At 39.2% G+C, this 26,036-nt stretch overlaps 1 protein-coding gene across 1 annotated transcript; it reads right to left on the reverse strand.

Annotated features, from left to right (window-relative positions):
- Window positions 1–626: 626 nt before the first annotated feature.
- mep1b (meprin A subunit beta) lies at window positions 627–26,036 on the reverse strand. Its single transcript, XM_062980415.1, has 13 exons — window positions 25,776–26,036; window positions 25,619–25,665; window positions 24,702–24,780; window positions 21,194–21,311; window positions 15,958–16,136; window positions 15,173–15,391; window positions 13,599–13,751; window positions 12,475–12,690; window positions 9,374–9,835; window positions 8,166–8,348; window positions 5,427–5,568; window positions 3,912–4,113; window positions 627–1,866 (listed from the first exon to the last, which is right to left on the reverse strand). The coding sequence occupies exons 5-13, from the start codon at window positions 15,977–15,979 to the stop codon at window positions 1,855–1,857; spliced, it is 1,611 nt and encodes a 536-aa protein (XP_062836485.1). The 5' UTR covers window positions 15,980–16,136; window positions 21,194–21,311; window positions 24,702–24,780; window positions 25,619–25,665; window positions 25,776–26,036; the 3' UTR covers window positions 627–1,854.

A 26,036-nucleotide genomic window follows, 5' to 3' on the forward strand; every position in this document is an offset into this window, starting at 1 on the left:
CACCCAGGCTATTAACGGTAGGCGAAGGAGATAGGGCAGCACCATCGAAGGTGGGTAGCAAATGGGTCAGACCAGTCGAGTGGCCATGCCAGAGAATCTGTCTTCGCCAGGTTCACCTTCAGTCTACTAGCACGTAGCCAGTTCGACAGAGCCTCCAGACATAAGGTGAAATTGTCTGGTATTGATGTTGCTCCAGGCTCCAAGTGCAGAAGGAGTTGGGTGTTGTCCGCATATTGATAGCAGTCTAGGCCGAAACTCCGAGCCAAACTAGCAAGGGGTCTAACGTAGATGTTGAAGAGAAGAGGGGAGAGAATTGCACCTTGGGGTACTCCACAAAGGAGGGGAGATCTGTCAGAGACTTGATCCATATACTCCACGCATTGGCTCCGGTTTCGGAGAAATGAGTTGAACCAATTGAGGGCCTGACCGCGAACTCCGGACATGTCGAGACGGTGAATCATTAGATTAAATGTCAGGGTAGGTACAATGGTTTGTTTTTTGTTTGAAAGTGGAGCATTCAAATTTGTTGTATGTAGTTTTTCCTTCCATTCCTCATCTGCCCTTCCCTTTTAAAAAAAGTGTGACAAAAATCTATGCCATTGCTACATATAACAGAGAACTTCTCATGTCAAGAATTTGGCTTTTAATGAGGCACTATATTCTTAATATAGAATAGGGCTGGGAGCCATGCTCTTGAACTGTAGGTTCCAGCTGTCCTATTAGAGCACAACCTAAACAAATCAATCTAAGATGTATTCAACTAGTATTCAATAAGCATGCGTATCTCCGTCTTGTTACTTGGTGTCTCTCTACAAGGATACAAGCACTGATTGCAAATGTCTTTATTTCCACTCATGGTAGTATATGACATGTATCTGTGTATTTATGACATGCAATTCATCCAGTGTCCAATGACATTGTAAGTAGGTTCTCTTTTCCAAGAGGCAAAGTACAGTTTCCCAGATTTTGTGAAATAGACCCTTTACATCAGATATTTGTCTAAAACTCCCATCATACCCAACAAACATGAGTATTAAATGCACTATTGCTGTTAAGATTTTTTTCAGTAGGAGATATGTATGTATGTATGTATGTATGTATGTATGTATGTATGTATGTATAGTCCCTGAAGATAGTAAAAGATCTTCACAGTGGAATATTTAATAAAGGAAGGTAGATATTCATATCCTCGTGTATAAGAGCATATGACTCTTGCAGTGCATTGCTGTTTTTTATTATCTCTTATCATTTGCACAACAGTGTTAGCAAGGTAATAAAAGATAATGCTAGTCATGCTATCATCTTCTAGCACACACGCTATAATGTAGCCTAGAAATAGGTACTTTATCCTTTACAAAGGTTTTAGTTACCTAACTGGGAGAAAAAAATTGGGGCGCTTCATCATTTAGGTAACTGAATGGTTTTTCCCCAAACAATTTACCCCTACAGTCACAGGGTTTTCAAACAGCAGTTTGAAGATTTAAGGGAGAGCCATTGGAAATTGGGATCCTAGATCAGTGTTTGTTATATAGTAGGAAAAATCATATCAGATCCATCTTACAAATGCCGATCCATTAGGTTCATCCATTTCACCTTCTCTGCTGGATAAATTACTTTGCCACATACTTGCATCGGCCACTGTTCTCATGTCCATATTATGCATTTTTAAAAGTTGACTAGGAAAAAGAAGAGATTCGCATGTTGATAATTTCCTTTTGCTACGATACATGTAAATGACATAATGCTTTTTCAATTGGTCAAAAAATTGTGTTGAACGTGATGTTTTGAATGAGGTATCCTTGTAGTATCCGGCAGATTATTCGGAATGCTTTGCTTTCCAGAGTTTTACGGTCTTCAAAAAGATGTCTATCAAATGAAGAAAATACATCTTATGAATCACTGTGATTGAGGAAAAGCATACTAGCCATGTTTATCATGTACAGAATGTAGTCACAATGAAGATGTTAAATGAATCTACCACAGGCTAGTAAATTATTCGGATTTAAATTTGAGAAACTATTCAGTACTTCGATCTCGACTGCATTTCACAATAGGAATTGGCAAACTGCCAAACTAGTACTAATTTGTGTTCATTTTGTATATGTTGTTTCTTGGAAATGTATTTTTGATGGCTATAGAGACGGGCACTCTTGGCTTCTGCACACAATTTCTGAACTTGGACTTCTGCATAGAACACAGTGCTTTAAAATTCACGTGTCAAGATCTTTACAAGTACAGCGTTCCCTCACTACTTCGCAGTTTACTTTTCGCGGATCCTCTGTTTTGCAGTTTTTCAATAAACTCTAAAAGACTATTATAAATCATAAAAAATTACAATTTACTGCCTAAGGAAAGGAGGAAGGAGAAGCCGAAGGGAGAGAAAAGGAGCCAAAGTGGCAATGGGAGGAGAAAGGCGATTTATCAACGCACGATTGGTTGATAAAGACTTAAAATAGTGTATAACTACTAAATGTATAAATATTAAAATAAATATAGCGTCCCTACTTCGCGGATTTTCACTTATTGCGGGTGGTCCTGGAATCTAACCCCCGCGATAAGTGAGGGAACACTGTAGATGCATTCAGAGCTGGAAAGAACCACAAGGGCCATGTGGTCAATTCTCCTGCCATGCAGAAATACACAACTGAAGCATGACATCCAACCTCTGTTTAAAGGTCTCCAAAGATGGAGAGTCAACCGCTATCCAAAGTAGTCTATTCCACTGTTGAACAGCTCTTACAGTAAATGTGGATTCTCTCCTAACATATAGATATAATCTTTTTTTCTCATCATTTGAATCTATTGAATCATATCCAAGTCTCCGGAACAGCAGAAATGAAGCTTGCTCCAGCTTCTACATGATGTCCCTTCAGATGTTTAAATAAAACTATCACATTCTCTTTTAGTTTCTTAAATGTATATGAAGCAAAAAGGAATTTTGCATTCAGACATGAGTTTCATCTCCAAAATATCTAATTTATATGCAAATATTCCAAAATATAATCAGTGGTTCCCAAACTTATTTGGCCTACTGCCCCCTTTCCAGAAAAAATATTACTCAGCGCCCCCTGGAAAGGGGGGCGTGGCTTAGAGGGGTGGGTGTGGCTCCTGCTCCAAAGGGCGGAGCTGAGCCTCTCCCCTAGTCCAAGATACAGGGCTGGGAGGGGGAGGGGGAGGTGGGTGGGGCCACAAATGGACGGCCAGGGCTGGGATGGGCAGAGTTACGAGCTCTGACGCAGGGGAGGGCTGAGCTTCTCTCCCTGTCCTGGACACAGGGGGCAGGGCTAGAGGAAGGGGTGGGGCCTCTTCCAAAGTGTCTGACTGGGTTGAACCTCTATACCCCGCCCCGTGTTCTAACAAGCGCCTCAGGGGAGGTATACAGAGGCTCAGCCCTGTCTCGCGCTCTTGGGAAGAGACCCTGCCCCAGCCCCGCCCTTTAGTCCTAAAAGGCCTCTCAGGAAAGGTATAGATGCTCAGCCCTGTCTCGCGCTCTTGGGAAGAGACCCCACCCCCATCCCTGGCTCCGCCCTCTGTGTCCTAACACGTGCCTCAGGAGAGGTATAGATTCTCAGCCCTGTCTTGGGCTCTTGGGAAGAAGCCACGCCCCCTGGCCCTGCCCCCATGTCCTAATAGGTGCCATCACCGCCCCCCTGGATTGCTGCAGCGCCCACCAGGGGGCGGTAGCGCCCACTTTGGAAATCACTGATCTAAATTAAAAAAACACTTCTGGTTCCAAGCATTTCAGATAAGGGGTGCCCAACCTGTGTAAGTTAGTGAGAATCAGTCTAAAAAAATGTAGGTTGAACTTTCAAAACCATCAATTCTGTCAGCCACCAGCATTTCTATCTGTTTGATCAGGTGTATTGTGGAGATCACTTAAAAGTATTTATTACTACCAACAAAATACTTACTTTTCCTAATTCCAAATTTCTACTGGCTTGCATTTTTTCCTTGTATTTCTTTTTAATACAGCAGGTAGTTATAATTGTGATGATCAACATGACACCAAACACACTAAGAGATGAGGCAACTGCTATTACAGCAGTGTCTTGCATTGTTCCTTTTTCATCACATTTTTCTCCCACATACCACCAGTCCTTCCCAACAGGGCATCTGCAAAGCAACAGCCTTCGTAAGTCACATTCAAACAGCAAATGGTGTATTTAACGTTTTCTTTCTGTTCATATACACCACTCTGGTTTCTCTTCTATGAACTTTTTTCCACTTCAAGGAAAGGGAAACTTAAAGCTAATTATAATTTAAGATATTATCTTCTGAACATGGAGGGTGTATTCTAATGTATTTTCAAAATGGTATTTGGTTATTTATTTTTTTTAAAAAAAAATCCATTCAAGAGTTATCTGAGCCTACATTGTTTGAAAATATTGAGCTTCCATCCATTTACAGAATCTTATAACATTTTGCTCCTTCGAGCTGTTTTCAGTGGTGAACAGAACCTATGCAGCTTTGAATCAAGTGCATACATGGAGGGTTCATCAGATTGAATTTTATTTCATGGAATTGCTTTCTAACGAAAATATGTGATAGCTTGTCTTGGGCTTAGTCACGTTTTGTTTTTTCCATTACCTATGTTGGATCCCACTTCCAACATAGTCATGCTTCCTAGGATATTCTGGGACATACTGTCCAAAAACTGTGGCTACCTAATTTTATATCAATAAGATTACCTTCCTGAATCTGTAAGAAGCTAGATCAGGCTAGTATCCCAGCTAACAGGTAGATATTTGACTTATTCTAGGCATAGAATATTCAAAGATGGTTTTGTGAGTTCCTTTCTCTGAAATATTGCCTATAACAACTAGTCCTCATTGGCAGTCTCCCATCCTAGTACAAACCAGCACTAACTCTGCTTAGCTTCCAAGGATAGCACTGGTATTCCTTTAAACGTCATGACTTTACTCTATGGAATCCTGAAATGTGTAGTTCTATAAGGTATTTGGGATTCACTGGAGAACATAAAATATCACTGCAAGAGTATGTCAGGCCTTTCATTTTCTCATAGTTACAGTCCATCCTTCTGTGACCAATAGATTTCTGCTGCACCAACAAACAGGGCTCTACAAGATGCTGTGAACAGTCTCCTTCCACCAGTAAGAGAGGGTGCAACAAAGAGTGGTCCACAGGGCGACTGTTACCTATTGGCAGGGAGAGGTTGGCCATATCGTGCTGCAGCACCTACTCACCAGCCCTGCAGAACTCAGTCACTTCGGATGGCTGCCTGGCTTTTAAGGTGGATTTCAGAGGCATTTGTGCTGGTGGCAATGGTGCCATAACTTCAAATATGAATACAAAGCTGATGCAAAGTCATAACAACATCATAACTGCTTGACATTGTTGCTAGGTACGTTATCTTCCTAGCAATAACTTTTCAGTGATCAATCTTGAAGAGCTACAAAATCAATTACCTGCAAACAGGCTTTCCCGCCTCAATAATGCAAGTTCCGTTATTCTTACAGCCATAAGCACTGCATGGATCAGCCACGGTGGTTGTGGTCGGAGCATTGGTGATTGTGAAATTTGGTTGTGTTGATATTAAATGTGATATATCTAAAGTGAATAAATAAAGGATAGCATAAATTCTTGCTCCATAATCAGTACATATTCATACAGTAATCAATACACTAGGATAACACTGTAGGAGAGACAGTAGAAAGAGTGTTCCAATCAGAGGTCAATGTGTTATTTTTTAAAGAGGACACATCACTGTACTCAGCACTTTGGTCACGCAACAAGTTGTGACTTCAGCCCAGAACTCTATGGCCTGTTGCCTTGTCCCATTGAATCATAGAATTGGAAGAGAGGTCAAAGGCCATACAGTCCAGCCCTCTGTCATTCAAGAATACATAATCCAAGCACTCTTGACAGATGGTCATCCAGCCTTTGATTAAAAACCTCCAGAGAAGGAGACTTCACCACACTCTAAGGCAACATATTCCACTGTCAAACAGCTCTTACTATCAGAAGTACTTCCAAATGTTTAGGCAGACAACTCATGCTGCAGAATTATAGCAGTTTGACGCCAAGGCTTCATCCAATGGAATCCTGGGGTTCATACTTTGTTTGGCACCACAGCTCTCTGACAGAGAAGGGCAAGTATCTTTTCTTTTTTCCCCTAATTTCTTTTAAAAAAATTTCTCATCTTATTTTTTTATTATTATTGCTTCTTAATGTTGCATCACATTATTTACACTTACTTCAGTTAGGTGCGGATATTCAGTAAACCTTTTATATAAACATTTGTAAATCCTATTGTTAGTGTTTTGTTTATACTTATTTTCATTTGGTGCAATTACAGCTAGGATATTATGCATCCAGCATTTCTAGGTGTTATCCATTTCTTTTGTTTATTTCTTAAACCTTTACATATCTTTTATCTTATTAATGTTTACTTCTAAATTTCTAAGCAGAAGATAATAAAAAATAAAGAAAAAACAATACACCCACCTTCCCGACCAGATTTTCCACTATATTGTTATCTTTAGCCACATGCACAGTTCTCTTACTTTCTTTATATTTGTATTGGATGCATTTTTGCCCATTTTATATATATTGTCCATTTGTTTTTTATTTCCTCTAATTTCTCCTCTTGTGCGTTTTCCTTCATTACACTTGTCATAATTTGGAATTGTACCTGTTCGTATATGTAATGGTTCCAGCTCTCTAATGTCCACTTTTTCTCATCTTTCCATCCTCATGTAATTACTGCTTATCCAGCTCGAATCATAATTTTAAACAGTTCTTGTTCCTTTCTATTAATTCACTTGTTTCCTAATATTCTCATTAGTATCATATCAAAATTTACGTGTATAGGTATTTTAAATATTCTTTCCATTGTTTTTGTTATCATTTCCCTGAATCTGATTACTTTTGAACATTCCCACCACATATGTAAGTACCACCCCTTGTTCTTTCCACAGTGCCAACACATTGGGCTTACTCCTTTTATCATATACAGTAGAGTCTCACTTATCCAAGCCTCGCTTATCCAAGCCTCTGGATTATCCAAGCCATTTTTGTAGTCAATGTTTTCAATATATCATGATATTTTGGAACTAAATTCGTAAATACAGTAATTACAACATAACATTACTGCGTATTGAACTACTTTTTCTGTCAAATTTGTTGTTAAACATGATGTTTTGGTGCTTAATTTGTAAAATCATAACCTAATTTGATGTTTAATAGGCTTTTCCTTAATCTCTCCTTATTATCCAAGATATTCGCTTATCCAAGCTTCTGCCGGCCCGTTTAGCTTGGAAAAGTGAGACTACTGTATGATAATTGGGCTGAAGTCCTATACCATTTTAGTGTAAATTTCCTTTCTAATTTGTTGCATTTATCCAGTTTGATTTCCTTCATCCCCTTCATTATATCTGGTATTATTTGAATCATAAGTAGTCCTTCTCTTGTCCATTTGTTTTGTACTGTTCTTATCATATAATCACTGTCCTTTACCATCAATTCGTCTATTACACGTGTTAACCCTTTTTTATTTTTCCATTCTTTTAAAGATTTCTCCCCATTGATCTTCTTTCTGTATTTTTCCTTCAAATTTTTGTTTAAGATTGTTATATAGACCTAATCATTTTATCCAGTTTTTGTCACTCATCTTCTCTATTACTTTATCTAGTAGTGGTTCTCAACTTGTGTGTTCCCATATGTTTTGGCCTTCAACTCCCAGAAATCCCAGGCAGTTTTCCAGCTGTTAGGATTTCTGGGAGTTGAAGGCCAAAACATTTGAGGACCCACAGGTTGAGAACCACTGATAAGGATTAACCGGCCAGAGAAGGGCAAGTATCTCACAAAACTACAAGCCCCAGAATTCCCTACAATTGAGCCATGGCAATTAATATGCCAAACTGCTGTAATTCTCTAGTATTGATATAGCCTGAATCAATATACACCCTCAAGAAATAAGTAACAAGCAGACACTCATCCTCATTTTGCTCAAAAGTAATGGGTTACAGTTGTGATAGATGACACACATATGCACAAAACTCATTGCCACCAAAGTAACTAACGTATCAAATTAACATGATAGAAAAATGAGGTCGTTTCTTGGCTTCAACTCCCACGAGGAAACAAACGCAAAGAGGGCCAGAAGCTGTGGCACAAAATATCAGACTCATGCTAGGTCCACATACCATCCACTGTTGCAAGAATGAAAATACTATCGTCTTTAATAAAGCCACGACTTTTAAGCCTTTCATGTGTTAGAAAGGCATTTGTTCCAGACCTGGGACCCCTCATGAACTTAGTGCCATTTGGAAAGGTGGCTTCTGTTCCTACTTTATCTGGTCTGTCCCAGGAATAAAGGCCAGAGGATTCTGTGAAGCAAAAGATAAAGAAATATATGTAGGCAGAGAGAAAGAGTTTTATTAACTATAATATTTGGGGAAAGGACTCAGGAAATTGCCCGCTTCCTTTTTGTCTTTATAAATTGATAGCCAAAAAAAGGCTAAAAGATTTCAGGGCTTTAGTACCACCATACACAGGAAATACATTTGAAAGCAAACATAACAGTATATTTTCACCTAGAAAATTTGGTTTTATATCCTTTCCATGTATTTTACCCCTCCTTTAATGTAATACAGCTCTTATCTTACAGTATCTTGCAATAATATTACTGTATATACTGATGCAATCTACCTCTATTATAATAAAATAAGTAATTAAACATAGCTATAAGAGGTCCCTTTCAACAGCAATAGAACAAGTATACACACCTTTGCTAGCTCAAGATAAATAAACCAATTCTATCCCTCTTGCAAGACTTAAAATTGAAAAGGAATAACAAATTACAACAGGGAAAGGAAATTAAAATGCCTAGCTAAAAGCTGACCTCAAGATGATACTTAAAACAAATATTCTCCAGTCCCAAGAACTATTTTATGTATAATTATACAGCCCACTAAAATGGATTTTAGGCCTGTTCCTGGGGTTATTTGGGGCACTGATTCAGAAAATTGCATTGGATAGATCTCATCAGCTCTGGTTTTTTAATGTGGTTATCATGGTTTTCTATGGGCGAGCAGATGAAGAGTGGTATATGGCATATGTTGTGTTTCTCAAAAAGTAGAGCTGATGGGGGAAATGTGCCATTTTTGGAAAGCGGGTCAAATAAAACCAAAAACAGGTCAAACATTTGAGGCACCAAAATGTGTGTTAACCAGTGTTGTCATCTTAAGAAGACAATGACGCTGATTGCCTGTGTCCTCTAGTCATAAAGGTTGTATCTCTCAGTTCAGAGAAATAAAATTGTAATGAACAGCTATTGCACAGAGGCAGTGATAGAATAACAGAAAAATCTTGTGATATGTGTTAAGGAAAATGGATTGAAGTATTAACTTACCTACTTTATTTGGGTCTGTTGTTATACTCCTTAGATTTGACATACGTTGCGTGATATCTGGATGTTGATCAAGAAGAACCATTGTGATTTGTTTCCATGCACAAGGCCACTGGAGTTGGTTGTCATTTTCCCCAGAGATCAGGTGAACATATATTGCTAAATTAAATGGACTACTGCTACCATTCACATACAAGGCAATCTGAAATGCATACCCTTCAGGAGAGTAAAATGGCGGGCTATAGAGGCTTCCTGCTTCTCCTAAAGGGCTTGAAGAAAGAAGCTCAGTGAAATTTCTTATATGCCAAACATGGTGTGGGCATCGGGTTTCAGAGAGGTTGACATCATCAATAGAAAGGCCTCCATTCGATGCTGTGGATCCCTTTATGCCTTCAAAAACTACTCTGGATTTACTTGACATAGTTAAAGAAATGTGATGCAACTGCCAATAGTTCACAGGTAGACCTGGAAAAGAAATTCAGCATGAATTATATTTAGAGCTTAATTATCATAGAATCATAGAACTGGAAAAGACTACAAGGGTTATCCAGTTCAACATCACTTTGTCATGCCGAAATGTACAAGCAAAGCACTTCCAAAAGATAGCCATCTAGTCTCTGCTGAAAAACCACCAGAGAAGAAGATGGCCATCACTCTGCACTGTCAAAAAGTTCTTACTGTCAGGAAATTCTTCCAAATGTTTAGGTGGAATCTCTTTTCCTACAATTTGAATCCATTGCTCTTTCTCAGTGACTAGAGCAGCAGAAAACAATCTTGCTTCCTCCTCAATAAGACATCCTTTCAAATATTTAAACATGGCTACCATGTTCCCAAGTAGAAAGGATGCACTCTCAGTTTTAAGGCCAGGCATCCCACAGTTGTTGAACAGGAACTCTCCAAATGGCAATCCTCATTAGGGAATAAGGTGCAGCAACCAAATGGCTCCCATAAAACCTGGAGCAGCTGTGGGAGGAATGGTCATAAAACCAGAAGTGGATTCATCATCCCCATGACAATGGATTCGCCAGCTATTTTAGAAAAAGAGGGGAGAGGGGGAAAGCAAACTCTGGAACTATGGTAATAGGTTCTTAGTATGAATTTCATACAGAAGTTTTTCCAGCAGAGAAAAGAAAGAAAACTCTCTGCTGCAGATCCTTCTCTGGTGAATGTATGGGTGCAAATTCACCATGAATGGATGAGATCAGAAGAGGTGTGGTCTTAAGCAGGTAGCCAAGTGTAATGCTGTGTAGGCAGTCCTTGAGTTACAAACATCCGGCTTACAAACAACTCATAGTTAAGAAAAGAGGTGAAATAACAGGAAGTGGGAGAAATCTATGCCTTGGAAAATAAATTCACTCCTGAAAGAGTTATCATGGGGGAAAGGTGTGTCATCTGAAGCTTTATCACCAATCCTTGTTTCCACAAGCCAAATTTTTCAAAATCCAGTTTTCATAGGGACAGAAAGTGCTGTGAAAATTTCTGAACAGGGGCACAGACAGCAAAACAAACACTACAGTGGTGTTAACTCTTCCTTATGCTATTCAGCGATAGATAGATAGATAGATAGATAGATAGATAGATAGATAGATAGATAGATAGATAGATAGACAGACAGACAGACAGACAGACAGACAGACATGGGTGGAATTACACTTTAAAATGTACCTGTTCTGACTTACATACAAATTCAACTTAAGAACAAACTTACAGAACCTATGTTGCTTTTAACTTGGGGACTGCCTGTACTCTGTGAAAATCCTGTTTAACAATGACAGCAGTTTTTATATTGCAGAGTTAGAAAGCATTTCCCTTATTTGTAAAGAACTTGGAAAAGACTGATGCCTGGCAAAATAGTCTGAAACATTTTAAAAATAACTACTAAAAAATATCCACAGTAAAGATTGCTGTGTCAGAGGCACCAAGATGGGTGAAACAGAACAACTTTCCTGACAATGACAATCAATTCGTTTCATGAGAAGCTGTAGCCTTTATGAATGAGAGACTTCCAAGTCACCCTGTTGTCATCAATAGCCCTGCTTAGGTCTTGCAGACTCAGAGTTATTGCTTAAAAGGGTGAATCAGGAGAGGTATGTAAGTATCTATGAACTACTGTATGTCTTTTCATGATATGTCCAAAGAGTGTCTGTCATCTTGGCTTCTGGGGGCAAGGAAGGTTTGATTTGATTTACAATCTATTTACTTGTCTTTCTGGCAGTGCAGGGTCACTACAGAACTTTTCTATCGATTTTCTTCAATGTCCAACTTTTACAACCATACATAGGAATTGGAAATACAATGGCACAGTGCTGATTTTGCTATTCAATGGTATTTCTTTACACTTAATAATCTTGTCTAGTTCCTTCAGATCTGCCCTTCCAAGCCCTAGGATCTTTACACACAGGGATTTTTTCGCTTCATTCTTCCATTTGTTGACGGGGCCTGCCAAGAGTGAAACTGGCTTGGCCACCCCACATTCCTCCTGAAGTAGAGGGGAAGCTTCTCAAGATGCTTCCTCCTCCACGATGGAGATGAAAGTTTTTTGGGTAGCTCCATTGTAGTTGCTCGCACTTTCCTCTCCATTTCCCCATATGATGGGGAAAAGGGCAGAGGGGCAATGTGCATTGCCAACCTTTCTCCTATATAATGAGGACAGGACGCCAACATGCCTTGTCCTGTCCCCACCATATGATAGGAGAACGAGGGAGGGCATGTGAGGTGCCACAATCTGCCCCGCACACCTTCACCTTCGCCAGCGACTGCTGGCAAAATGACACAGTCCCAAGGGCCATGTGAAGAGGTCCCTAGACGTCTTGTAATTTCTGGACTGCAGCTTACGTTTTTCTTAATGACTTAGCCAAGATATAGAAAATCCTTGATTTTCTCAATGTCTTCAACATCTTCAAGTACATCTTCACTATAGAATCAATGAATTTTGACACCACTTTTACTGCCATAGCTCAATGCTATGGATTCCTGGGAGCTGTAGCATTGTAGTGCTAGCTGGATACATTCTTAGGATTGTGATCTGAAAAAGTAACTTTCCAAGATTTTCTCCCAAGGTGAGCTAGGATTAAAACAAATGGAGGCTGAGAACATTTTCATACCTTGTATTGTTTCTATAAGTCTGTAAGTGCCATTGGGATTTGCATCGGTGTACTCCTTAACTCCAATATTCAGCTCATCTGTTTCACTTCCGCTGTTATAATAAAAGAACTGCAAGCACTGGAACCCTCTCTTTGGGTACAGAAAACGGCTCTCCAAAATGGCTTGGTCTCCCTGGTTGCCACTTCTAGTGTCAAAATGTAGAAAATAACCAGTTTCTGTTGAGGACAGAAGAGGAGGGAGGAAAGACAAATAGACTGTTAGAGCACAAAGATGTCAATCATTCTAATAGTCATGAAAGATAATATCATGAATTGAACAATACCTATTTTTCAGGTCTAGATTGTGGGAGTGACCAATTTGTTCTTTATTGGCCTCTATTTGATTGCCGTTGTCTTGTACTTCTGTTCCAAAACATTAATCCCTCTCCAGGGATCAATTATTCAATCCCAAAACTGACTTTTACTAATTAAAGAAATTGACATGCATCCATGTTCAAATTATCTGACAACGAAACGCCAATTTTTAGCATTTGGAGACAGGTCAGTAAGACCATAATCTAAATCTGGACTGTTTTTCCAAACCAGAAATTCTATTTTAGGGCATTTTTTCAGACTGAATTGTTTTGAGAGTGTCCAGGGACCAGAAAATTTTCCCCCTCCAACCCCCTGCCAAGAAGCAGGAAAATCGCATTCAAAGCACTCCCGATAGATAGTCATCCAGCCTCTGATTAAAAGCCTCCAAAAAAGGAGCCTCCACCACACTCTGGGGCAGAGAGTTCCACAGCTAAACAGCTCTCACAGTTAACAAATTCTTCCTAGTGTTCAATTTGAAGCTCCTTTCCTGTAGTTTGAAAATGTTGTTCCGCGTCCTAGTGTCCAGGGCAGCAGAAAACAAGCTTGCTCCCTCCTCCCTATTACTTCCCCTCACATATTTATACATGGCTATCGTGTCTCCTCTCAGCCTTCTCTTCTGTGGGCTAAACATGCCCAGCTCTTTAAGCCACTCCTTGTAGGGCTTGTTCTCCAGGCCCGTGATCATTTTAGTCACCCTCCTCTTGACACATTCCAGCCTGAGCCCAGAAGAAATATTTCTCTAAGAGATAAGTACAGTTGCTTTACATTACCTTGACAGACTCCTGCGTATGTATGGTCCATTTGTGGTCCACTAGAAATTTCAGTTATGCGCTGCCAGTCAGCATTATCATTTGAACTCTGAATCATGCCACACACATTGGCAAGTTCAAAACTGCATGTACCCATAAAGCTTAATGAGGAAGCTACAGTGACAAAGAACATGAAGTGGGAAAAAATCTTAATTTTTTTTAACTTAGTAGAAAGATTCATTCAAAATAATTGTGCTTAGATCCAAATTAGATGTAACACCAAAAGATTTGTGCATAATGGAGAGTTATGAATTAGACTGGGATCAGGGTGACAGCACCTTTTAACATCATTTTTCTTAAGTTTTAGATATAATCATAGTTATGTCTACATCTCATCTGTGTGGTTAAAAAACCCCCAAATGCTTCAAAGAATAAAGCTTCCACAAACTCTGCCATTTTACAATCAGATGGTCCTACTTCAAAAAAACAACTAAGCATGAATTCCCTTTATTTTAAAATCAATCAAATTTATATTAAAATAATCTGTTTTTCTTGTGTAATGAACAGATTTTCATCTTTCCTCCATGACTAGTGCAATCAAAAAAGTTTTTTTTAAGGGATATCCTTTTATGGACCACATTCCAAACAGAACTGAAAGTAAGAAAGACCAGATATTTATACAAATTAGTAGTCACTATGACAACTCTACCACTCTTACTCAAAATGGTGGCCTCAAACCAACACCAAAACTCAAGCAATCCTGGTAATTTGTAGAGAGAAAGAACCAATTGTATCCAATGGGCATAACATGAGTGCCACTCTCTGGCATATTGATAATAATAGGCAGCCTCCCACATTGATTCATCTAAGATACACTGATCTGTTCTGCTTTTTAGTACATTTCTCCTTTTAAAAAAGACACAAGTATACAAAACCAAAAAGGGTAAAAGAAAAAAAGTGAAATTACACATGAAAGAAAGTGATGTATAAATTGAGACATTCCATTTCATTCAATTGCTTGATGCATTTCAAGCATGCACACTTTTAGTTGCTGCTTTTTCCAATAGCACCTTGCAATGTTCTTCTTTCAAATATCCCAAAGTTATCAGCTGAACTACAAAATAATATACTTATTATCAATTTTCCTGTTATTAAGGTTAATGAATATTAATCTTGGCTGATTCAGTTCTTATAATCTAACACTGAACTTTGAGCCAAGCCCCAGGTGGAATTCTTTTGGTAAGATTCAATTTCTATTCATAGTTCTTTGAGTCTCCTCTAGCCAGTTTGAGTCTCCTTGTGGAGAGAAAAAGTGGGGTATAAATAAACGTAAACATAATGATGATAATAATAATAATTTCTTTACTCAGATGGATTTTTGTGGGAGACTTTATATACTAGATATAGGTTGATATGAAATAGGGCACTTTGTATACAATTCAAGTGATCATTTGCCAGCCTGAGATTAAAGTATGAAATACGTTGAGTTTCACAAAATTCTTTATACATAAAAAAACAGCTTTTCTTTGAATTGCCAAGAAGTTGAAGTCATACTGAAAAAAAAGAAAAGTCGCAATAGAACCTAAAATACTTACAGCAGTTGTATAGTCGACTCAGCTTCAGGACATCAGAGTCACTAAAATCCATTCGCTGTCCAATCACATCAATGAAAGCTGGGATGTTTGTGACTATAGTTGGTTCGGTCCCATTCATGAAGGCAGTTTTACTGTAGTGCATGACTGAGGTGTAGTCATATGGGACGTTAAGGAAATCGGATGTTTTATCATCATACTTATTGAAATTACTTTCTTTGCCTGAGAAAAAATATATAAATGAAATAAAAATAATGACATGAATGCCGTATCACAATAGTGTAGGCCCACTTCCATCATGCAAAGATCAGAAGCAGATGAAGGATCATCCATCCATCCCAACTGCCACAGCCCTGGCTTCACAGAAAGAGAAAAAAATGCAGTTTTTGCTGGACTGAATTCTGTCGACCTTTTACTTGTACCATGTACCCTGTACAGTGATGACACTATATAAATAAATAATATATTGAGCACTGAATACTGATCACTTAAGAAACCACAGTGGCACAATGGGTTAAACGATCTAAAAAATGATGCTGTTGGACTCTAGTATGCTGGACTATACATACTGTCAGCCCTAGCCAACCTAGGCAAGGTGAGGAAAGTTGGATGTTGCAATCCAAGAGCGTGTGACAGGTAAGTGTGCCAAGGGAAGCCAATTTAGATTGCTCAATCTTGCAAGGAATCTCACAATGACAGTACTGCCCCCTTAACCATGTGCTGCTTGGAAAAAGTGAGAAATAAGGTGAAACATTTTCAGTCTTTTAAAGGAGAGTGAGATTTGTTACCTGCTTGAATTCTATCTCTCATTATTGTGACATAATCATCTCGATCTGATCGTGACTGCTCATGCCAAAATCCCAATGCATGAAGGAATTCATGCTCAATTGTTGCAATCCTGTCACAGTTGTTTCCTATGGAGAGTTCTTGCCTCCCAGTGTGGCGGTTCCCTACATAAGACCAGCAGCTAAAAAAGAATATAAAAGTGAGCCAGATGTGTTCTGTATTTAATCTTGTCCTAACCTGACCATACAGTAAAAGGAAGCGTCGTGGTGCCACATGAACTGCCATGGCTCAATCTTGTGGAATCTTGGGAGTCGAAGTTTGGTGAGGCACAAGCACTCACCAAAGTCCTTGTAAAATTACAGCTCCAATTATTCCATAGCATTGCACCATTAAAGTAGTATCAAACATCATTAATTCTATAGTGTAAATGCCCCCTTAGTAATATTTCCTAGCCCAATACATGTGCATAAATGCAGTTTAACAGAAACTTAATTAACCCATGCTCCAGTCACCAGCATTCATAACATTTAGAAAAAAACACCTTTTGGAGATCGTAACTTTTTAGAAATGCACAACCTTCAGAGAAGAGCCAAAAACCCTTTAGAGTAGATTCTCCCCTGTAGTATACAACCAGATATAATTGTGCAAGGCAATTGTTTCAGTTATTAGATTGGATAACCTGTTATCTCTGATCTGTTAGGAAAACAGAGATTTTACAGTACATAAAAAACAGCAGTGCTTCAGAAGTGTTTTTCAGTGCCCAAAAATATATGCTCTCCCATAAAACAACTTGTTTTATATCATGCATTCAAGAGACAAAAATGAAGTAAACTTTAATAAAAATAATATATTTGGTTTGCTCACAACCTTCATGTGTTCAACATACACAGGTACAAAATCTTATTAGTCCATTTTCAAATATCTTTGAGATGATTCCCTGTGCTAGCCAGCCAGGGGACTCTCGTAACAAAACAGATATCAACAGGTCACATTGACAAAAGGAGAGAGAAGATTAGAGCATGTGGTCTGCAGCCCCTTTTATACCTTCTGGGTAACCATAGAGTAAAGGAAGCTGCATACCACAACATACATACAGTAAGCAACAGAATCTTAGCTAAACATTACTAGAGAAAGCTTGAAAAAGCTTGTTATTTCCAACATTTTCCCCTTGCATGGCAAAGTAGGTTTACAGGAAGACACAATCATGGCAATAAGTAACGATTGTGAATACAATAGTCACAACACTATTGCCATGATAGTATCTTCTTAAACCTACTTTATTTTACCAAGCATTGAACATAAAGAAAGAAGGAGATTTATTCTGTTGGTGTCAGCATGGGTGAATAATGCTTCTACTAGGCTTGCGGAGCTGGGCCAGGAGAAGTTACTTAAGTATACTTAACTACTTAATCAAGTGTAATTAACATACTAAACTAGGTAGCTAATACATGATTCCAGCCATTTTTAAAAAGTTAGTCCCCCTAACCCTCCTATTTTCTTCTGTATAGATTCCCTGACAGAACTGGATATTTTGCAAGTACGAAGGAGAACATCATGATTTAACTAGGAATGTGCAATGTTAAACTCTATCTACTTTATAGGGTATGGCATAAATTTGAATCACATTTCTAATGAGATATGACTATCAGTTATAACCAGGTCCTCAAAACTTTGTTTATTCAATGGAGGGCTAGTTAAAATATTTGGGTATAATGCTCAAGTTCTTCTCCTCCCCGAGTCCATCTTTGCTTTGCCATTAATGTCACAGCTTTGGGCTCAAGTCATTTGGTGACTCAAAAAGAAATCTCTTTTTCATCTATCTTTTTTTTATTTAAAACACTGAAATACAGCCGTGGGATGCAATCTCCAATGTGGCCCCCTAGGCCCTAACTCATCCCTGCTATGTCCTATAACAAGTGATCCTGTATGAACAGTTGGTTTCCACCCTAAAGCTGTATGTTTCAGAAATATTGATAGGAAATTCATCATCTCATGATCTCAGATTGTTTTGAAGAATCTGAGACTGTGAATCATAGATCAAAATCTATCCTGAATTTCTTTTAACAAGAGCTATTACTCTTTCAGTTAAAAAATAAGTTAATTAAAATACTCAAAAAGGAAAAACTACAACTCAGTCAATTCAGTCACTTTATCGCCTTTAATCTCTCCACATCCTATAATGAATAGTCATGGTAAATCAGGACTTTGCAGACCAGCGAACGTGGAATCAAGGTTTCATGCAATCGTTCTTCCAGAAGACAGTAAATTCATGTTTAAAGGCTAAATAATGTTATCACCCTTTATGACTTTTAGTAATAACTAGTCATCATAAAAAGCAGGAACATACTGCACTAGGCAGAGAACAGAATCCTCTATGAACACTATTTATACATCTATAAAAAATAAGACTGCTCTATTTCAACACTCTGAGCAATGACAGATAATGTACAGTAGAAAGGAAGACGAATTCCAGCCCTAAATCAATAAACTCTCATGTGATATGGTAAACTCCTATATAGGTATATTTCTGATAGAAAGAAGAAGCAAGACTTGGGAATTCTACAGTTTTGTTTCTTACAAGTTTCTTCTTCTCTTGATGTTATGCATACTTGTGTTGGCTGTGCAGCAAAATGCAGCAAAATCCAAAATGCATATCACAGTAATAGCAGCATTAGTAAAGATAAGGTATTCCCCTGACATCAAGCCCAGTCGTGTCCGACTCTGGGGGTTGGTACTTATTTCTATTTCTAAGCTGAAGAGCCAGCATTGTCCATAGACACCTCCTAGGTCATGTGGCCAGCATGACTGCATGGAGTGCTGTTACCTTCCCACCAAAGCGGTACCTATTGATCTACTCACATTTGCATGTTTTTGAACTGCTACATTGGCAGAAGCTGGGGCTAACAGCGGGAGCTTACTCCACTCCCCATATTTGAACCATCAACCTAGCGGTCAGCAAGTTCAACAGCTCAGCGGTTTAATCCACTGCACCACCAGGGGCTTCCCAATAGCAGCATTAGGTTGACCAAAAGGTATGGAATACATTAAACAAGTTGTCAAATCTCGCTGGCTTCTTCATCAGGCAAAAATGGTAGAAATCATACAGGGAAAGGAAAGGGATGGAGTTAGAGTCACAGACCTCCATCTTGTTTGAGATGTTTGCTGTAAGGTGGTATTTAAGGTGGTCTTCAGAGAGTATAGATGCAAATAAAAATTCAGCTCCTTTTTGGTCATTTGGGTAAAACAAAGGTAGTACAAACAATGTAATAAATTATTGGTCATTACTATAACATGATAACCTCCTCTGAAATCTAAGCCTTTTCCATCCTGTTTGAAGCTGGGAGCTACTGTGCTGTAGCACAAACTGATTTTTTGTAAGCATGTGAGCTTTATATGTTCCTAAAATCCCATTCACCTGAGAGGTGATGGCAACTTCACTGGACTGGCCCTGAATGAGGTAAATAAGAAAACATATTATCACAATGGGGAATGTGTATCAACTGGAGAAAATTGTTTGTAAGACATTAATATTTTTGTGATCTATATAGGTGAAATAGTCCTTTGAGTTATGATTGAAGTTTAAGGCTGAGAGCGCCATGAGAAACAGCATAGCATGACCTTTCATTGGCATAACTTCATGGGAATGTAGAGAGAATAAAAGCAGTAAGGCTGGGGAGGAAAAGACAGAATTAAAGGCCACTGTGTAACCTGATAAATATCAATAATGAGATCTCAGAAATTACTTAATGCGGGTGAAAAGTCGACTGCTTTCGCAACCAACTGGGTACACACCCAATAGGATTCTAAGTCTTTGTATTGAAGCTATGAACCCGTTTCAAAGGTATATTCTTGCTGCCTAACATTTGTTACACAGCACTATTTTATTTTAAATACTTCTGCGCCCTGCTGCTATACACATATCTCTTGGAAACACCAAAGAGCCCAGTTAATGTGTTGTCGAAGGCTTTCATGGCCGGGATCACAGGGTTGTTGTATGTCTTTCGGGCTGTGTGGCCATGTTCCAGAAGTATTCTCTCCTGACGTTTCGCCCACATCTATGGCAGGCATCCTCAGAGGTTGTGAGGTATGGGTAAACTAAGTAAGGAAAGGAAAGAATATATATCTGTGTAGAGTCCAAGGTGTGGCAAGAGTCCTTTGTCACTGGGAGCCAGCATTAATGTTTCAGATAATCACCCTAATTAGCATTGGAAATGTTTTGTCTCTTGCCTGGGGGCATCCTTTGTTCAGTCAAGCCCTCAGAGTGTTGGTTCCCATCTACTGTTTTGATTTTGGAGTTTTGTAATACTGGTAGCCAGATTTTGTTCATTTTCATGGTTTCTTCCTTTCTGTCCAATGCTAATTAGGGTGATTAACTGAGACATTAATGCTGGCTCCCAGTGACAAAGGACTCTTGCCACACCTTGGACTCTACACAGATATATATTCTTTCCTTTCCTTACTTAGTTTATTCACAACCTCTGAGGATGCCTGCCATAGATGTGGGCGAAACATCAGGAGAGAATACTTCTGGAACATGGCCACACAGCCTGAAAGACATACAACAACCCAGCCCAGTTAATCTTCTCTCCCTGAGCTAGCATCATGTTGGAATAGGACACTAAGAGAATAGAGTTGAAATGCCTCTGGTGTGGGAGCTTGGACAAGTCTCATTCTCTCAGCTTCAGAGGAAGGGAAACTCCATGATAGGAACGTCTTAGGGTCACCATATCTCAGAAATGACTTGAGAGCACATAACAATGGCAATCATAGTCCCTGTTCTGATGCCTTTCCTGTATTGATCCACTCGTTTTAATTGAAGAATCGTGCCTTTATGTGGCTTCCCAAGACTCCATTCTAATCTTTTGGTCCACAAAATATTTTTAAACTGGGAGGATGTTCCAAGAGGAGCATGAGCCCACAAACAAAGCTTTTGGGGCTATTTGCAATCTGCAGGCCTCATGGTTCTCACTCCTGGCACAGAGGAAACCCCGTGGTTCCAAAAAATGACCATGACAAGTGAAAAGATCAGAAAAGAGTGATAAGATTCTCACCCACTTTTAATAGCATGCATAAACTAGGCCCTCACCTTTCAGCAAGTAAGTATTGGACATTGGGCACTTCCAAAGTGAAGCTCTAGAATGCTTTTAATCTAGCATTGTACAACTAGGTGCTACATGTAGGATTGCACTGATAATATGTAGAAAGCGGGAAGATCATTGTAATTATGATTCCTCTTACCCACTCCCTTTGAACACGGATATGTAATTTGCTTCGCCTTCCCAGGGTTTGAAATCAATACAGGTTTTTAATCTATACCGTTCAAATGCTTCCAGGATCAGCCCCTTTGCATTCAAATCTGGAAGAAAAACAATCTATTACTTACTGTTGGACTAATGTTATGAATTTCTAATCTTTCAGATACCTAATATCCCCTGAACTATGATAACATTTATTTATTTATTTGATTGATTGATTTGATTGATTTTGCCAGTTAAATAGCTGCAACAAGGAAGTAAATGTATATCATGCAAGTAATCCTAAACTGACCACTTGAAATTCCTTCCAATATGATATTCACACAAGCAAAGATTTTTTTTCTCTCTGATGAAACATTGGACACTTGTGTCATGTCAGTACATGTGCCAAAGTTGAGAATGAATCCTCCTTTTCTTTGGATACTTAAAATGTGTTTCTAAATTCTCTACTGCAATACTAAACCTAAACACTAAAGGAAAATATTCTTTGGGGAAAATACTATTGGATGGCCAGTGCTTTCATTTCCTTCTCCAGTTGCTACATCTCTGAGATTACTGGAGCCTTATTAGTGTAAAGATTAGAGAGCATAGGTGAAAGCACAGCTTGTGGAGGCCAACAAGCAACCAAAGTCCACCACTCACATATCAGATTTCCAGCGAGACAGCCAACGCCCTAAATTGATTTCAAAGCAAATAATCATAGGCTAGCAATATAATATTTTGTTTACATCATAGTATCAGTCACCTGACAAAACTAACAAATGTATTCAAGGAATTTGGAGACAAACTCATAACAGAACGGGATCAGGTAGAGCCTCCTGGCTGCTCGGCAGCTCGCTGTGAAGAATTTGCAAAGTTCTTTGCAGATAAAGTTGCTCAGATCTGTTCTGACTTGGATGCCACTATTAATACAGTCTCTGTGGATGTAACTCAGGAACCCACTTGTCATTTTTTAATGAATTCATTTAAACTTGTTCAGTCCGAGGATGTGTGCAAAATCCTTAAAGAAGCGAGACCCACTAAGTGCGCTCTAGACCCTTGCCCTTCTTGGCTTATCAAACAGGCTGGGGGGGCGGTGGGTCCGGGGGGGGCGGGCGGGAATAGCTGACTAGGTGAAGAAGATGACTAATGCTTCCCTCAGTCAAGGCGTATTTGTATATGGCCTAAAAATGGTGAAACCACAGCTTAAGAAACCGTCACTAGACCCCATGGAAATAAATAACTATCACCCAGTCTCTAATCTCCCCTTTTTGGGCAAGGTTCTGGAGCGAGTGGTGACCTCGCAGCTACAGGGATTTCTGGATGAAGTGGATTATCTGGATCCATTTCAGTCTGGTTTCAGACCTGGCCATGGAATGGTCGCCTTGGTAGATGATCTACGTAGACAACTTGACAGGGAGAGTGTGTCCCTGTTGGTTTTCTTGGACTTCTCAGTGGTCTTTGATACCATCAACCATTGTATCCTTCTGGGTCACCTGGCTGGGATGGGACTTGGAGGCACTGTTTTGCAGTGGCTCCATTCCTTCCTGGAAGGTAGTACCCAGATGGTGGTTTTGGATTATGCCTGCTCGGCCTCACGGCCATTGTCTTGTAGGATCCCGCAGGGTTCAGTTCTGTCCCCTATGTTGTTTAACTACATGAAGCCACTGGGGTAGATCATCAGGAGTTTTGGAGTTTGGTGCCATCTGTGTGCAGATGACACCCAGCTCTACTACTCATTTCCACCAAAAGCCAAGAAAGCAGCCCAGACCAGCTGTTGTGAACTGGATGAGGGCAAACAAATTGAAATTGAATCCAGACAAGACAGAATTCCTCCTGGTCAGTCTGAAGGCAAATCAGGGTATAGGGTGGCAACTTGTGCTGGATGGGGTCACACTCCCCCTGAAGACACAGGTCTGCAGTCTGCGGGGGTCCTCCTGGATTCATCACTAAGCCTGGAGGCCCAGGTGTCAGCGGTGGCCAGGAGGGCATTCACACAATTAAAATGTGTGTGCAACTGTACCTTAAGAAGCCGGACCTGGCCATGGTGGTCCATGCCTTGGTTATATCCCATTTAGACTACTGAAATGAGCTCTACGTGGGGCTGCCCTTGAAGAGTGTCCAGAAACTTCAATTCGTTCAGAGATCTGTAGCCAGGTTATTAACAGGTGGCGGACCCAGGGAGCATGCTACCCCCCTGCTAAAGCACTTGCACTGGCTGCCAATTCCTTTCTGGGCCCGATTCAAGTTGCTTGTTTTGACCTTTAAAGCCCTAAACGGTTAGGTCCTACTTACCTATCTGGCCGCATCTCCCCCTACCAACCTGCCTGAATGTTAAGATCTTCTAGCGAGGCCTTCCTCTTGTTGCCACCACCACTGCAAATGTGGTTGGTGGTGAGGAAAAACAGGGCCTTCTCTTTGGAGCTCCCTCCCCAAGGCAGTTAAACATCCCCTTCCCTGACATCTTTTAAAAAGCAGATAAAGACTTTCCTGTTCACACAAGCTGCAAGCTTTTGATAAAGACACTTGGTTGTGATGACATGAAAGCTAACTCTTGTTGAGTCATGCTAATGTTTACAATCTGTCTTGCTGAGTTGCCTGCAATAACTGTTTTGGACAAATGTTTTTAAATATGTTAGATAAATACAACTATATAAAGAGTGAACTTTCAGATGACTAAACCGAGGCTGTCATACCTTAGACATATCATGAGATGACATAACGCAATGGAAAAGAAAATAATTCTTGAGAAAATGGAAGGCATTTGGAAAAGAAAAAGACCACACTACATTTAATCAAGGAAGCTGTTGCTTTCAGTTGGCAAGATCTGAGCAAGGCAGTTGATGATCAAGGAGGTATTTCATTCATATGCTGGCCATGAGTATAAATCAGTGCTGTCCAACTTTTGGTCCTCTAGGTGTTTGGGACTCCAACTCCCAAAAGACCTCATAAGTTGTCTAGTGGTCAGGAATTCTGAGAACTAACATCCCAAACACCTGGAAGAGCAAGGGTGGACAACACTAGTGTAAATCAGTGTGATGCGTAGAGTAAACCAATAATGCTTAGAGTAAACCAGATGCATTTGATAGTAAGCGGTATTCCTTTGCAACATTTTTGAAAGAATTCTTAGTAGCACTGCCAACTACGCATATTGGTCTACCTGGTTTTATTAACATGTCAACTCAAATCCTATTGATTAGGCCCATTGAAACAGTTGTTGAATAAAAAAAGTCAATGCATAAGTAAGTTTTATAGATTCAAGGGTTGGGTATTATAGATTCTGGGCATTATAACTGTGATATTTCTTTCTTTTAAAAAGGTTATTCAATAAAACATTTTGTTTTTCATTTGTAACTTTAAAAAATCCACTTGAATATTGCATAGTTTATGTTTACTTTTATCCTCTACTTCTGTCAAAGGAATTTCAGAAACAGAAACTAAATAAATGAAAATGTGCCCACTTTAAAAGCTCCTTTTGCAACAGATGACCTTTAAGAAAATCATGCCCATACCTAGGCTGTCTTCAAGGACATATGGAATGGTGTGAGGCCATCGATACTGACTGCCAATGATAGAGTTTCGTTCAGGTCTCTGGAAATGAAGGCAAATATAAGAAATCCAGGGAAAGAAAGCTATCTGCTGAAACCACTGAACCATTCAATCCAATCATTTGCATTTCAAACACATGTAATAAGGTGAATCTCTGCTTCTTATCATTCATCAAACAAGCAAACCAACTGACCTTTTCAGGACCAGCTATGACAATAATCTCAATCAACACTGAAGGCATGTCAGCTGCCAAAGAATAGATGCTTTTATGAATTGTGTCAAGATAAGAAATGTGGTGTGTTGTGTGTCCAAGAAACACACAGGGATAAACAACCAAAGGTCCCAGGAAGTATCTTAGTGGCAGAAAGACCACATGGGCAGTATGGGGTGATGGTGATGATGATGATGACGATGATGATGATGATTGTTGCCAATTTGTATGGGGATTGAATAAATTTATGGAGCAGAAGACTACCCACAGTTTTTGTTCAAAATGGAGATATATTATACAAAATATCAGAAACAGCATACTTCTGGAAAGCACAAGCAGGAAGGTACTATGTAATCAGATCCTGTTTATGATTTTGAAGTCTTGTTCGGCACTGGAAAAATAGCATTAGAACATAATGAGCCCCACAAAACCATGTCCTATAAGGCACATGTTGCTCAGGTAGGTGTTTGGCACGAACTAACACCTAGTCACAAAGAAAAGTGAGTATTTCACAGCAGCGCTAATGAAAAGTCAGCTTACAAGGAGATATTCTGAATCTTTCAGACAGATAAATATCTCAGATTTTTAATCTATTTAGAATATGGATGCACATTCTCACTATCCCCTAGTTGTTAGCAATGTAAACTGATGCCAGTCGTTTGAACTCACCCCATTATCAAGTCTGATATCACCCTCAAACAGGTCAAGTCCTAAAGCTGAAGAAAGAAACCCCAGTACAAGTTAGTACATTTTAATGACCACTACTGTGCTCATTATAATTATAATGTAAATAGTTAAATTATTTTTTTAAAATAGATGAAACAACCTGCATTGATATCAAAGATATCTTGATCTGTTTCATCGTCTTCATCTATTTCTGAAAACCACAAGAAAAAAAGAAATGAGATTAGTAATTATTATCACTTTTTTCATAAATTTTAAGAACTAGGCTGGCATCCTAAGAATACTATTTAGAAGTAGGAATCACAATTCTGATTTTTTTCCAATTACCGGTAGCTATGCTTAGGATCAGAACACCAATGTATTATTGGCAATAAGAGTCCTTGAGAGAAATATTAACTACTAG

This window comes from Anolis carolinensis, chromosome 4, assembly GCF_035594765.1.
Source record: "Anolis carolinensis isolate JA03-04 chromosome 4, rAnoCar3.1.pri, whole genome shotgun sequence".
Taxonomy (NCBI): domain Eukaryota; kingdom Metazoa; phylum Chordata; class Lepidosauria; order Squamata; family Dactyloidae; genus Anolis; species Anolis carolinensis.